General features: G+C 31.5%; 1 protein-coding gene across 6 annotated transcripts in view; it reads left to right on the plus strand.

The window, feature by feature from the left end:
- Nucleotides 1–116: 116 nt before the first annotated feature.
- The window catches only part of LOC149780878 (uncharacterized), a 52,875-nt gene continuing 36,801 nt past the window's right edge, over nucleotides 117–16,190 (plus strand). For all 6 annotated transcript variants that reach the window (XM_089937979.1, XM_089937978.1, XM_089937976.1 and 3 more), the window contains exons 1-6: nucleotides 117–528; nucleotides 3,263–3,387; nucleotides 4,397–4,562; nucleotides 8,532–8,630; nucleotides 10,907–11,275; nucleotides 15,612–15,660. In XM_089937979.1, the coding sequence (XP_089794105.1) occupies nucleotides 321–528; nucleotides 3,263–3,387; nucleotides 4,397–4,562; nucleotides 8,532–8,630; nucleotides 10,907–11,275; nucleotides 15,612–15,660 (1,016 nt within the window). In that variant the 5' untranslated portion in view covers nucleotides 117–320. The remainder of the gene's footprint in view (nucleotides 529–3,262; nucleotides 3,388–4,396; nucleotides 4,563–8,531; nucleotides 8,631–10,906; nucleotides 11,276–15,611; nucleotides 15,661–16,190) is intronic.

A 16,190-nucleotide genomic window follows, 5' to 3' on the forward strand; every position in this document is an offset into this window, starting at 1 on the left:
GATTAATAATTATCAGTATGTAAAAAACAAAATTGGTACAATTAAAAAATATGCTAAAATTAATTCTTATTTACTCCGTTCCTAATTTTATCTATGGTCACAATGTAAACAATATGGAAGACGAATTAATTTTTTATTTGATTACTTGCTGTTACGATGAAATCAGTACTTGTGCGCCAAAATAATGCTTGAAATGCGGGACAAAAGTTCTAAAACACTTTGACATTTATTTTTTTCCCATTTAGTGTACAAAATTGCGATATTTTTGCCAATTTAACTGTTCTGACATAGTGCAAATTCGTGCAGACTATACGATAAAAATGTCGAAACCAAAGTCACGTATCAAAAGTAGGGGGCAAACAGAAAAAGAGAAGACAACCTTCAATATTTTTGTACGGTTATTTACAGATGAAAAGTTTCCATTGAAAAACATAAGTAGTGATATGAAAATTCGAGAATTGAAGGAATATATGGAGTTTGCGACAGGGATTCCATTCAATATGCAAAGGATAAGTTATCTTGATGATGGTAAGGAATTGTTGTTCGTTGGTAGATTGATTAAGAGAGAAATTATCAAAAACCGTTCGAGTGATCAGTGCTGAAACAAAACATTTAAATATAAGTCCAGGACTAAAAAGAATTCATGATCCTGTTTTGTGTTGATTTTGCCTCTTAAAGTCATGAGCTTAACAAAATTGTGACCATATCATCAATTTCGATTTAATATGATTTAATTAAAGGTAGATCCTGCAACAAAACAATACTCACTACCAAAATAGTTTATGTTTTGCAGTGTTCAAACAACATTTGTGTCTTTATTTACTCAGATTTTGATTTCATTGGAAGTAAAGTAATGTTGGCCTCCAGGTCCTGATGTCAACAAGTGTCTAATTGCTCTATTAATGACAATGTCATCCTAACTGCCTGGATAAATGTTAATGAAAATAAGCATTTAAGTTTTTCCAGCCTTTAAAAACATTTCACTAAATTTTATAATTTTGATATCACTCTTGTGATTGAGCTCTTGTTCACAATCTGCTAATGGGAGCCTCACATCTTTCATCATTTATTAAAAAATAATTCACAGTTATAGCATATTAATATATGGAATAATTGTGGCATACACCTCTTTTTGTTATCTCTGAATGCACATGTATGTCTGTAGCTTTGCCTTCTGGTTGATGCACTGTATATCTCATCATGATCTGTAGGTAAGAGTATTTGTGGGACCTTGTGGCAGTTTTGGTTTTTGAATGCTGCATGAATCTCCACATGTTGCAGAACTCAAGTTGAAAATAAATTAAGTCATTGATCTATGGCTTTTTTCCTTCTTCATTTCAATCAATAAAACAATAGCTTCCAAGTTTCAGAGTTTAAAGAATTTGTGACTATTCTCTGCATAATTTGAAATAACCCAATTACAGAGTTATAATAAAATAAATCTATTTGCTTTGCTAAATAGGTAATGCAAAGACAGCATTGATTACTTTTATCTTAACAGCTTACATTGCCGAAAAAAGCAAATAAGCTTATGGTATGGTCTTTCATTTGTTGTGCATCTGTTGTCTCTTGTCCATTAATAATTTGTTTCAAACTTTTTCTCACAAACCACTCAAAAAATGTTGACTAAAGTTTAAAGCATCTTATTATAAAGGTCTTTCAGTTTTTTTTAAATGAGTTTTGATCCATCATGAAATGTGGCTACCATTTCTTCTCAAAAACCACTTAATGTAATTTTACCAAATTAGATAGAATGCATCATGACATTAAAGGTTTTGAAAAAATTTAAAATTTGATTTAAAAAACAAAACGATTCACCATCAAATATTGCCACTGTAGCTAAAAATAGATAAACCTTTAAATTACTTCTTCTCAAAAAGTGCACAATAGAATTTGACAAATTTGATAGATAGTATCCTGGCATATAAGACTTTCAGATTTTTTTTACACATGTTACTTACCAGTAATAGAATATTAACACCATTACAAAAACTAGACAAGCCTTTAACTGACTAATCAAACACTGCCCATATTTGACAAAAAGCCTCCTGGCATGAAGGTGTTGATATTTATTAAAATGATGTTCATTTGCCATCAAATTTGACTGCTGTTCCTAGAATTAAAATTAACTTTCACAACTTCTCAAAACTGTAAACAGAATTTGAACAAATTTGTCAGAATTCATCCTTGCATCTTAAACATTTGTATATATAATGTCAATCCATCATCAAATATGGCTGCCATAATAAAAATAGATAAATCTGAAACTGTGTCTCAGAGATTGCTCATCACAAATTGACCAAATTTGAGAGAAAGCATTAACTACCATTACAGAAAAGAAAAATCCTTTAAATGATTTTTTTTTCAGAAACTACTTGACTGAATTTGATAGAAAACATTGAAAGGCTTTGAAATTTACACAAATGATACCAATATTCCAACAAATATGCCTGCTGTTGCCTACAATAGAAAAAAAACATTAACACCTTTTTCCCAAAAGTACCACATGAACAGTTTCTAGTTATGAATTAGGGTCAAGCCCCTGTGCCTGCAAGAAATAAAAGGGACAATCTTGTTTTTTTAACCTGTGCAGATCTCAATAGTTTCTAAGTTACGAGTCATGGGGCAGGGCTCCAAGAGGGTCAGGACAGGTCCAGAAATCTATGCTGCCTGCACAGATTGTAATGCCAAGTAAAGCTAAGATTCCATATGTATGAATGCATATGCATACATGGCATTGAGGTACAGATATGGCATTGTGGAATCTATCTAGTTATAGCTTTTTTCTGTTGCTATCTGCCACATGTGGTTAAAAGTCTGGGAAATACCCTATTTATGATATCAATTAGCAGTATTTCCACCATCCACTTAGTGTGCGCTGATACAACTGGAACTGCTACATGGAGTGATTTAAAAAATTGTATCTGCATCCACATATAAAACGACATCTTTATTAGTATATATGGAATCATTGACAATATTTAAAGTTATTGCAATTTTTGATGTATCTGTATTTGCATACGCATACATTCATATTCTTTTCCTTGCACATTTTCAAAAATTGCATGAATTTGCATTTACAAGCTGATATGTGTCAATTACCCAGGTGAGTGATATTACACTTACCTTTTGTTCCATTACACTGGCCAAAATTTGTCCTTTGGATGCATATAGTATTAATTTGCCTGATAAGTCCAAATTAAAATATTTTCCTGACTGAACCATAAATTTAAATTAATTATGAAAAATCTGTTATTTATAGGAGATCTATTGGATGGTAGTGATGTGCGTTCTAATGATATTGTACCTGGTGCAACACTGCAACTCCGAGTCTGGCCGATGTGGAAAGAACTTATTGAGGCAGCAGCATCAAATGATATAGACTGGGTGAGAAAACATTACAGAAATTGAAGCTCTTTTGCCTTTTGTTGTATCTCAAAACTAAATTAGTGAATGTCATTTTTGTGGATACCAATGGTCCTGAGTTTGCTGTACCAAATTGAGGTTCAGTTTAAGTAGAGCCAGTTAAGCTGCATAAAAATCTACAAATTATGTCAGAATACAACATAACACTGAATACATTATGCTCATTTTTAAATATTTGTCTTATGCAGTGACCACAAGTGTCATTGTAATTAGCATCATTGCCTCACAAGTATAGAATTGTTTCAACAAATACTTTTGGATTTTATTGCTGCAGATTTTGACATTTGTCCAGTTAGATAGTTATTGAATCTTTTGTTTACTTACTCTTTATTGCTCTTTCTATACAGTAACTCCTCTCTTCTGATACCACTCCTTCAGCTCTGAAAGACTAAACTTGAAAAATGGGTGACAGTCTTTCTTCATGGGGTGAAAATGTTAAAAATATACTCTTTTGGTATTGGGCAAGGTGGTCTCTGATCAGGAGTGACCTTTTATCAGATGGAGGCACCCTTTCAAGAGTTTTTTTTTTGTATTTCTTTATTTATTGTCATCATCAATAGGACACATTTATAAGTTCTTGAAAACATCAATAGGATACATTTATAAGTTCCTGAAAACATTAATAGGACACATTCCTGAAAACATTAATCAAAAATGTGATTTTGCAAGTGAAGATTCAAAGCCTTGTGTATGGAGTGAAATGAATGCTAAACTAAATACATTGCAACCTCACATGAGCAGCCACCCATGGGATGGATAAATTATGTCTTTGGAAGAAAGGTGGCTAATGAAGAGAGGTTAATTATGCAGATGAAGAGAGGACATCTGACACTTATTGAACATAGGAGGTTGTTGTTTAAGGGAGGTGACCATTATATTAGATTGCTTGTTATAATTATTGTTGTACTAAATGCCATTGTGCAGTGTATATTTAATGTTACATCTTGAATATGGATGACTCATTTTTCAGGTATTTAAGCTGGGAGTTACACAACCAACAGATTACAGGACACCTCATAGTGATTACATGACAAAACGAGCAAGGAAAATTTGGCTTGAGGAGCGAGCATTTCTAGCCTTATTTATTGCAGCCCATCGAGGTCACATAAAGCTAGTAAAAAAACTCATCGATTCAGGTAAAGAAAAATGTCTTTATTCACCAGTTGCAGATCTGGTATATTAATTTATTTATAAGTTCTTCTTTTAAAATCATGCAGTTTAAGAAATTCAGATTTTTTGTGATTAGTTTTTGCTATTTTTTTTTCCTAGAATGTGTGCCTTTTGTCTCAGAGTGCCAGAGAGAAATAAAAAAAATGTTGAATTATTGGCAACAGAAGGCTGATGTATATGTAAAATTTCATATCCTGAGAGTCATTGTTAGTTTTTATCTAATGTCACAGTGATATCATACATAAATATGATCAACAATGCAAAACTATTAATACTCTGTGATACTCTTTATTCTGAATTAAGCCACTACCACTCTGGCACCAACAACAATATACATATACATGTATGCATATTTTTACCATATGTACTTGCTTGGAAGTCGAGTCAAATTGCAAACAACAAAGATCCTATCCTGCAGTATCATAATGTACCTGCAGATTAGGGGTTTTTTTTATTTGTTCTACTAATTACTCCTAACAAACTGCACAGAACCAGATCTGCTGGCACATTATGTGATGACAGATCTGGGTCGGTGTAGTTTTCAGTTGGACTCATTTTATAAGCATGTATATATGGTATATTGTTGTTCTAAATATGACATGTCTGTACATTAGAGCCCCTCTTGAAAGACCACCTCTTCTGCCAAACAGTAATGGTCTCTCAAGACAGGTGGTCTCTCATGACAGGTCATATCAATACATAATAAATATATCCATGCATTGAGAATGTGGTCTTACAAGACAGGAAGTCTCTCAATGGACTATCAAGACAGGTTTTACTGTATTCATAAAAATACAATATTGCATGCCTCTCTTATTTCTTCCTTTCTTTCTTGCACAGCATAAATGCCACTTATTGTAAAAGCCATGCATTTCAAGAATGCTAAGAAGGAGAGAGCTGTATATAAGAGGCTTCACTTGCTGCACAGTTCTGTATCGGCTGTATTATCTATATGATTATCACTATTGTTAAGAAGACCAGAGCTCTACATAAGCAATTGTACAAATAGCTCAACTTAAAACATGTGATGCTAATTTATGAATCGATGGCTGATGATGCTCAATACATATTGTTTAAACCAGATGTGATCCACATGTATTAGTACATTATGAAACCAAGGAAAAAATAGGAGAAACTCAAAATCTGAATAGTAGATAATTTCAATATATGTTATAATTTACATGAAGGGAGTTTTGAGATTAGGAATGAAAATTATTCTGAGTTTACTAAAATGTATTATAAATTTATCAGTATTTGAATAAATGATACAAAATGGTATGATTTAATTATCAGATAAGTTGAAAATTCAATACTGTTTGTATACAAAACATATTCTGAATTTCACCAGTTTACAAATTGTTAGTGCAAAGCTTCTGCATATTTCTAGTGCATACTTGCCATATTATTATTATTATTATTATTATTATTATTATTATTATTGTTATTATTATTATTATTATTATTATTATTATTATTATTATTATTATTATTATTATATACTCACTTATAAGACAGGTCCAACTGCAAACTACACAGAACCAGATATTGATTAAGTTCCAAGCCTTTTATGATGCTTTTGTTATTAGATTATTTTAATTTTTGGAATTTATTTATGAATATTGATGAGAGTTTCAAACATATTTGTAAAGGCTCAGATTTTCACATTATGTGCATTAAAAGTTTTCTTCCTTTGCATTAAATTTCAAAATGGGACCTACATTCATAGATTCTAGGTAAAGTAAATACATTTGGACTAGCAAACAAAACTTGATCAATCTAAATCATTATACATGTATTATTTTCATTTTTTGTCAACAATTAGCAATTTTAGCATAAAGATGATGAGAATATTTACAAATTAAGGATGTGCGCAGTATGATACTGTACTGTACTCGCTTATAAGTCGAGCCCAGTTGCAAACAACATAGATCCTTTTCTGCCTTCATATTTATGTCAGCAGATCAGGGTCCATGTTGTTTGTTAATTTAATTACTCCTAACAAACTGTGTAGACAGACTCAGGTCTGCCAGTGCATTGTGCAGTGAAGATCTGGGTCTGTGCAGTTTGCAGTTGGATGTGACTTTTAAGCGAGTATATATAGTTTCTTGCCTCAAAATCTTAGTAATTATGTTTTCCAAAATTAAATGATTTTCAGTACTTACGATAACCAGTATTCATAGACATCAACAAGTGAGTGCTAGTAATCACCACAATTATTTTTTGGTACCATTTTTCTACCATATTTAAAGTACATGTATATCAACTCAGTTTCACAAAACCTTGCAAAATTTGACCTGAGATTGAGAGTTTACATGATCTGTTCATTAGATATTGTTATTTTAATGAAATGAAAAGATAATAGAAAGAATGAAAACTTAATCTTTAGTTTCAAATTAATCACTTTGGAACGTTTTCATTCTTGAAAAAGAAGTCGAGGAAGTCAAAGTCGAGCAAGCCCTCATATTTTCCTCAGAGATAAAGTAAGGGTGTTATATTAAATGTATTGAGTTTTACTGTTTGATGACTATTTAATGTTCAGTGAAATATTTATTGCTGCCAGAAAAGTACAGTACAATGTTGATTATCTGGATGTCAATTATCCAGGTTATTATCTCACATAGATGACTTCCATGTCCCCTGAAATGGTTATTTTGTACAATATACAGTCATCTGTAAATGAAACTACCGGTAATTTGTTTACTGCTATCATGATGACAACATAATACAGAGTAACAGAATTTCAGAAACAAACACAGTTGAATATAATCTCATGTTATTATAATTACATTAATATTAAGAATATCTAAATTATCACTTTAAAGTAAAAATAAATGAGTTAGGAGAGAGGCAGGAAGAGGGAGAAACAAAGAGATAAATTCTTGCACACAATTGTTGCTGTGTGAGTGTTGCTATGACAATATGTCATTTTTTATAACTACGAAAATTATTGTTAAATACTCACAAAGGTCAGATCAAAGGCATTCATTAACCCAGGCCTTTGTAATTAGATGACAATAAGTGATCAATGATGATAAAAGTTAATCACCTGCTGACACAGGTGTGAATAGAATGCACATCAGCTAAGTTTATGCTGATCAAAGTTCTTGGACACTGTGTTGACAAGACCACCCCTAAAATGACCATCCATCACACCTCTGTTATCATTCCATAGTGGAAAGTCAGAGTAGATCTCCAAAATGTTGATAATCCAAACATAAAATCTTATAAAGAATTTTAGTATTTTATTAAAGTATCTTAATATGTTTCTTCACTTAAAAGCCAAATCTCTTCAAAACTTAATGTATATTTCGTTGCTGGTAAATATACGGTCATATGACATGATTATTTTTGCTGGTAAATATAATGGTCATGTGACATGATTATTTGACCCATTTACTCCACATACATGTAGTTCAATTTACAGTTTTACTTTTTCACCAAAATTATATAATCTGGATAACTAACCATCCAGATGAAATTTATGTCCACTAAAGAGTCCAGTTAATTGACATCAGACTGTAATAAGAACGATATTTTACAACCCCAGTTTGAGGCAGAAAATTAAGAATTTTAGTAAACCAAGACTTGGACTGACAAATTACTTAAAGGAATAAGAGTGGAAATCTTTCCCAGGAAATGTCATTCAGGTACCCCAAATTAGGATAAATGGAATTTGCATAAATAAAGCTTCACTCTATTTAATAAAGGGGAGTATAGGTTGCAAAATGCTTGTTTTATACCACCTTTAGGAAAGTATATTCATGTGTCTTGTATCACAAAGTTAGATCTCATTTTTTAACTTGTGTAAATATACAAATATATTTTTAACATGAAATATATAGGAATGAATCAATATAAAAAATAGTTAACCAGTGATGTACTCTCATAAGTATATATACATGTAATACATTTCTGGCTTTTTTTTTATTTGACAGGTGCTGATGTTAATGCCAGTACACAATTGGGACGCACAGCTCTTCATGTGGCAGCTGCCCAAGGGCGTGGTCATATTGTAGACCTTCTTTTGGAAAGGGGTAATTCTGCATTATATAATAACAATGCTAATATGTATTGTGTGAAAAATGTTGGTTCTGTTTTGTTTGCAATGTTAAAATATATACAGGACCTGTATTGTCAACTCCTTTTGAGTAAGAACTTTGTATTGATTTTTGATTAAGAAATGTAATGTTTTATCCTAAATAAAGCCAGAATCATAGAAATTTAACAGATTTTCTTTACTTTGAAGTCTCTTTGTATCAGCTACATTTATAAGTGACAAATAACTGTACAGAAAAAAGAATCGTATTTGACTTTGAAATTTGTATGCTCAAAAAAAAAGTTTTGAGAATACAATGCCAGGTCACATATAATTTATATATATGTCTTTTTCTCTTTAAACAAATTTTTTCAATGTCCTTATGATGCAAACATATTGTGTGAAGTTTTGTGGCAAAATTACTTCTGACAGGCACCTACAAGACATATTTTGGTTGCAACACTTTACTGATGCATAAACAATGAGTCATTTACAGTTTTCAAAAGTTTATTTTAAAATATGATATTCTCTACTTCTTGTGGGATAATGCATGGTTTCACAGTAAGGGGCTTTTGGTCCAAGCAAATCATGTAGAATGAATGAATGAATGAATGAATGAATGAATGAATGAATGAATGAATGAATGAATGAATGAATGAATGAATGAATCAATGAATGAATGAATGAATCAATCAATCAATCAATCAATCAATCAATGAACAAACAAACGAAAAAATTATGTTTATTCAAAACTTATTTATATAATTGAATGAAAATAAACTTGTAAACAGATTCAGTAATCTACAAGGTATGAAACAGTAGACAAATTTAAATTAATTTGCTGAGCAAACCTGTTGTCAGATTAGAAAATCACGTAATGTTCTAAACATTCTTAAATTTTTTACCAGAATTTATTGCAGACTTTCAAAATTTCTTCACAGGAAGTTATCCAAAGAAAATTTTAAAAAATTGCAATAAATATCTATGCCCTTTTTTGCACAACAACATGTTTTATATGTGGTTGACCATGATATCTTTTATGATGAATATTTTGCCAGAGTGCAAAAAATGACATGAGAAAAATAAAAAGAGCTTGGGATTTGGTCATTCCCAGTATAATTTTAAAATAAATTGTAAAGAAAAACCAATGAGAAAACCCTGAGAATAAATTTATTAACAAGACGATAAAACCAAAATATTGAATAAGAGCATATGATCAGAAGATGAGATGGAAATATTTATTCACTTTCTTTTATATGTAGACATTTAACTTTTAGTAAACCAGGAAGTAAAACACATTTGTTGAGAACGAAGTAAAAATTAAAATAAAAATAATAATGAATGCTCATTTTCAGTATGGGTTGTAGTGTTCTTGTTTGACCAAGCAATAAAACAATTACCTTTTGAGCAAGTCACCCTTGGGTGCACACAGTCAACTTTTAGAGTTGTTGACAAGCCCATATTCTCTTCAATTTAAAGGACTCCAGACAAAATAATTAGGTTTTAGTTTTATTATCAGCTGTATCTGGTATTTATTCTATGATAATTATATATTATTTGCCATAATCTGAGCAGAGTAACTTAAACAATTAATTAGATCTTTGTCAGTTGTCATGTGACATAATAAACAACTGTCTTGCACAAATATGATATAAATTTAAAACTTGCTTTTTATTATACATTGTGGTTTACAATGTAGTTTTTTTTCTTGTATGTAATATAAGTGATCCTATTTTGAAGACATTGGTGAGTGTGATTACTTGTTACTAATAATTTCTCAATCTCTTAAATTAGTTTGACAGGTTTTCCCCCTTACATGAAACCTTGCAAGATGTCACAGTGATTTACTGTCAATCAAAGGACTTTGCCATGTGTTCAAAGATTGTGAAAGATGACTATTATCAAACATATCACAACTTATAAAGCCAATAATTATCCATTGATTACTCATTAAAGTGGTATCTTTTCAGAAGAGGAATACAAAAATATAATGCTAAACTCAAGTTGAAACAAATCAAATTAAGAAAGAAATTATGTTATTGATACAAATGTAGATTGTAAATACATATTTATGTATATTAAACTTGTGGAAAATAATTTGTAATGATTGAGGTATGAGGAACAATGACATATTGATGATAACGTTTTTCCGTGTAGGTGATGGGAAGTGCTTTGGCTGCTACGCTAGCTCGTATCAATCTAACATAAGCAGGTGCTTAGGGGTTTTGTGTGAGTGTTGCATTTTTGCAGTCATTAACATTTATAATTCCATAGGTGCAGATATTGATGCAGAGGATGAAAAAGGCGAGTCTGCTCTTTCCATTGCTGCCAAATTTGGACATAAAACTTGTGAACGTCATCTCTTTCTGTTTCGATGGCAAGAACGAGCCAAACGAACCAAGCCAAGTGAGGAACCTAAACGCATGGCTCACCAATATTTTGATTCTAAATTCCCTGTTTGGATTAAGGGTGGGCAGTGTCAGTTGTATTTCACAAATATCCTTCCTCCCGGGGAATTTGAAGGTACACGATTTAATTCACCAACAAAAAGAAGAGCAAAGTCAGGAGGTGCACCAGCTGAGCGACTCGGAACAGCAGAAACTGACTTTGAATATGAATTCTATGATGATGATCTGTATGACGGTAAGTTTTGACTTCATATATCAAAGCATTTTTCCATTAGATGTCCTTTTCACACCAATGCAACAGAGAAATCTCGCTGTTTTGCTAACCTTACTTTTCTTATCTCAGTCTGGTTGTCTCAGTCATGCCATCTCAGTTACAGTGTCCATGCACCAGGAACTATTTTTTAAAAAGAAGAAACCCTTCTTGTTTTCTGCTGTGCCTGGTGGAGTTGTTCTAAAATCAAACAACAATAACATACATAACACACAAAAAAACAAAACATGTAGCAACTTAATGTCTCTCCAACTTTGAGAACACACCATTCAAAACATTTTTGAGAGACAGACACACAGACACATACATGAGGTCAGTCAGTCTGGTATTATGGCAGAAACTATAGCTCATTCCACACAGCATGTTTAATTTTATCATATATGTTGGCCTAACTCAGTAAATTTTCAGGTCAGCTTTATTAAATGTAGCTAAAAGTACCTAACTAGTTTTAAATACTTTGTGTGAAATGAATTAGTTAATGTTAGTTACATTTAATGATGCTGACCTGACAATTTACTGAGCTACATGTATGATGACCTGAAACTTTACTGAGCTACATGTATGATGACCTGAAAATTTACTGAGCTACATTTATGATGACCTGAACTTACTGAGCTGCAAATTGTATGATGACCTGAAAATTTACTGAGCTACATGTATGATGACCTGAAAATTTACTGAGCTACATGTATGATGACCTGAATATTTACTGAGCTACATGTATGATGACCTAAAAGTCTACTGAGCTACAGATAGGATAAATGACTATGACAGAAAACACTGTTCCAGGCACACAGACTATACACATCACTGACTTCAAAAATGAAAAATCCAAACTCTCTCATGAGCTCACTGCAAAGACAGTAACAACTAGAAATGTGTTATATCAGACCTGCATTCTTCAGACTTTGTCAGAGACACCTAAATAGACCCAGTTGAATCAAATATTGTAAACAAATTAAAATTCTTGCACTTATCAATCGGAATGGTTAACTTGTCAGTCCACATGCTATTCCGCAAGAAGATTTCTATGTAACAGATCAATGTGCTAATAATTTTTAAAAGAAATTGTATTAACAGCTGCTCACTAGGTACTCAGCATTAAGAGGTTAGTAGGACTGGATGGCCTGGTGTCAGGATAATGTGACTGGGTGGGACATCATGCAGATGTCTGTGGCATGATGCCCTAGTGCTGGACATCACTATAAACTGAAACACTGCAGACATCATGGTGATATAATTGAAATATTGTTAAAGCTATGTTAAAAATCCAAATCACACACACACACACACACACATTTTCCAAATTGGAACTGATGAAAGTTAAAAGCTGTCCAATTAAAAGATACGAATTACTTATTGTTATTTCCATATGACATCCGTTAATTAAATGTGATAATACAGTAATTTTTTTCCTTTTCTAAGAACGGCATAAATAGCTAGATTCTTGTTAGATAGTTATTCAGATTTTCATAAAAGAGTTCAAGATGTGACAACCTTCACATAGTATGAGAAGCAATAATAGTACCTGATGAATATTGTATTTGGAATCTGTTAATTAAATCGCAAAGGTGCAGGTTATTTTAATTGAATGGAAAAAATTGGGTGAGAAAAATAATAAATAATCTATGTTGCAAGACAAGGAAATCCCAGTAAAGGTGTTACATTATTTGTCTCCACAATTGGCATAGCCTCATGAGGAGACAAATATTGTAGCCCCATGACAGTGATTTGCAAACCCCAACACAGATTCTCTTTATCTGGACTTTCTGTTGACCTTTGGACAATATATTATTTATTTTTAAGCAAATTCTGTAATTTAAAAATATATGACACTTAAAAAAAACTCTTACACGCAGAAACAATTCAATCAAGCAGCATAAAGTGAACAATAGGATATCATTTCTAATTTCCATTGCCTTCCATTAATCTTTCTTCTGTAAAGTTCCCTGTGCAGAACTGAAAGGAAAAGATTGCTTATGACTGTATTGACACTGCCTCATTACCCCAATGATAGACCTATGGGAAAAAGAATGGAACACAAAAATGAGGTGTCATCAAAATGTGCATACTTGTTGCTGCTATGCGCATTGATGTAGATACACTGGAAAAAATAATAAAGAAAAACATGTCAGTTAATAGTGTACCATTATGCTGGTCTTTAATAATATTTATATTTTCAGAAAGAAATTTGCAAGATCACATTACTTTTAACGTATTCTTTGTTGTGGTTGATATTTGTCATGGGAATGCCACAGATTAAGACTATCAAATAAAACCATCAAGGCATATTTTACTGGGGAGGCTGAAACTACTAGGAGTCTGGGATACTGGAACAGCAGAAATACCTTGAATACTGTAATCATATTGTGGAATACATGGAATTCTGTAGTCATATAATGGAAAACATGGAATATGGTATTCATATAATGGAATACATGGAATACTGTATTCATATAATGGAATACATAGAATACTGTAATCATATAATGGAATACATGGAATACTGTATTCATATAATGGAATACATGGACTACTGTATTCATATAATGGAATACATGGAAAACTGTATTCATATAATGGAATACATGGAAAACTGTATTCATATAATGGAATACATGGAAAACTGTATTCATATAATGGAATACATGGAATACTGTATTCGTATAATAGAAAAAGTAGAATACTGTATTCATATAATGGAATACATGGAAAACTGTAATCATATTATGGAAAAAGTAGAATACTGTATTCATATAATGGAATACATGGAAAACTGTAATCATATTATGGAATACATGGAATTCTGTATTCATATAATGGAAAACATGGAAAACTGTATTCATATAATCGAATACATGGAAAACTGTATTCATATAATGGAATACATAGAATACTGTATTCATATAATGGAATACATGGAATACTGTATTCATATAATGGAATACATGGAATACTGTATTCATATAATGGAAAAAGTAGAATACTTTATTCATATAATGGAATACATAGAAAACTGTATTGGTATTACCATGGGTCAGATGAAAGAGGTGTAAAAAACTCAATAAAGTTCGTTGAAGACTTCGTAGTTTATTTTTTGACAGCAGTGAAGGAGACACTGAAGCAGACTATTTCTTTTTCTCCAATATTTGGTAGTGTTATTTCAAAGTGAAGTCAAATTTTAGAACTAATGTACCCAGTTTGGTATGGGGTCTTATTGCTAGGTTACAGTTGAAAATTTACCAGGGTCCTAAGTAAGAGTTTAATGTTTTTTCTGAGTTTATCGTGGTATAAACTGTCAGTTGCTGATTCACACAGCAAATAATGCCTGAAGGGCTGATTTTGTCAACATTATCCTTCTTTCGATTATACAATTTTATTCTACATACCAGTATAAACTCCTTTCCATTTCTTCCTTTTCTTTCTCTCCCCAGTGCATCTCCCCATCATGTTGTACCAGAATGATCTGTTCTCAAGTAAATCAGTTTATTAAATTCAAAAGCTATGGATGAGAACTAGAAAATTAATCATTTATAGAAATCAATCATAGTCATAAAAATCGAAGAATAACAAGCAAATTAAATCCAGTAATACCACTGAAGCTTCCACCAAACATACACATTTATGCAAAGAATAGGGTCTGTAAAAATTGGTATGAAATACTTGGTACTGAATAAAAATACCAGATCATTTATTTGCAAGTACAAGTACATTTATTTAGAATGTTGCATGCTTTCAACTATACATCAACAGGAAATCTTAGTTACTAATGGAATACTCAGATGGGTTTGACCATGGTCATACCTTTTTCTAATACAGCATACTTGCTACATAATTTTAAAAAAAATGGATATACTTATTTTTAGACTTTAGCAGATATATGGTAATATTATGACATAGTTTCTAAAGATCATAGCTTGATACCTTATATACTCGCTTGTAAGTCAAGTCAAATTCCAAACAGCAAAAGTCCTGATCTGCCATATCATAATGTGCTTGCAGATCCGGGTCTGTGTTGTTTATTTTACCGATCACTCCTAACAAACTGCTCAGAACCAAATCTGTCAGCACATTATGCAGTGGCAGATCTGGGTTTGTCCTGTTTAAAGTTGGACTCTTCTTTTAAGCAAGTATCGATGGTAACTTATGGTTTCTAAAAGCTAAAGCACATTGGCATTGAACAATTCCTTATTATTTTGACTAAGTATCTTTGTGAAAGTTAAATTTAGTGGAAATCTCTTAAACTTGTAAGCCATTAATTATGTGTTGTTATCAAACTTGTCTTTATTATACTTTGAAGATGATGGGAAACTGCCAGCAATAAAGGAGGAGCGTAGACGGGCATATAGGTAAATTTATTCAATATAATGTCTTAAATCACATCAAAACCTTCATATTTTTTCTTTTCTTTTTCATAACATACAAAATTTACTTGCCATTTTTATAAATATTTCTCATTATGTTTTAATGCAAGAAATTTTATCAAAGATAACAGAAAATAGAACAGAGGGTAACACTTTTGAGTTGATGCTTTATAATCATGTCATTTTTTCATAAATAATTGAATTGGGTAAGCAGATTTTTTAATTGGTAATTTCTTTCATTTTACATTTAGTTATCATAACTTATAAGTTGTATGCTTAGAGACAGATACATGTGATCCAATTCTTTCACAATGATTTGGAATTTCAAGTGTATTTCAGTCTGAGTGCTTAAAAATTGTTGTCCAGCTGATATAAAAATAGTTTAATTTCAATCTATCAATCAAATGTATTCCCTACTAATATATTGTCAAGTTATAAATATATTTGTTGAGACCTTGTTTTTACTACAGAAATGATTATATTCAGAAATACCTTGTTTTTACCACAGAAATTAC

The sequence above is a fragment of the Sinohyriopsis cumingii genome, chromosome 16, assembly GCF_028554795.1.
Source record: "Sinohyriopsis cumingii isolate HCF-2022 chromosome 16, ASM2855479v2, whole genome shotgun sequence".
NCBI classification, from domain to species: domain Eukaryota; kingdom Metazoa; phylum Mollusca; class Bivalvia; order Unionida; family Unionidae; genus Sinohyriopsis; species Sinohyriopsis cumingii.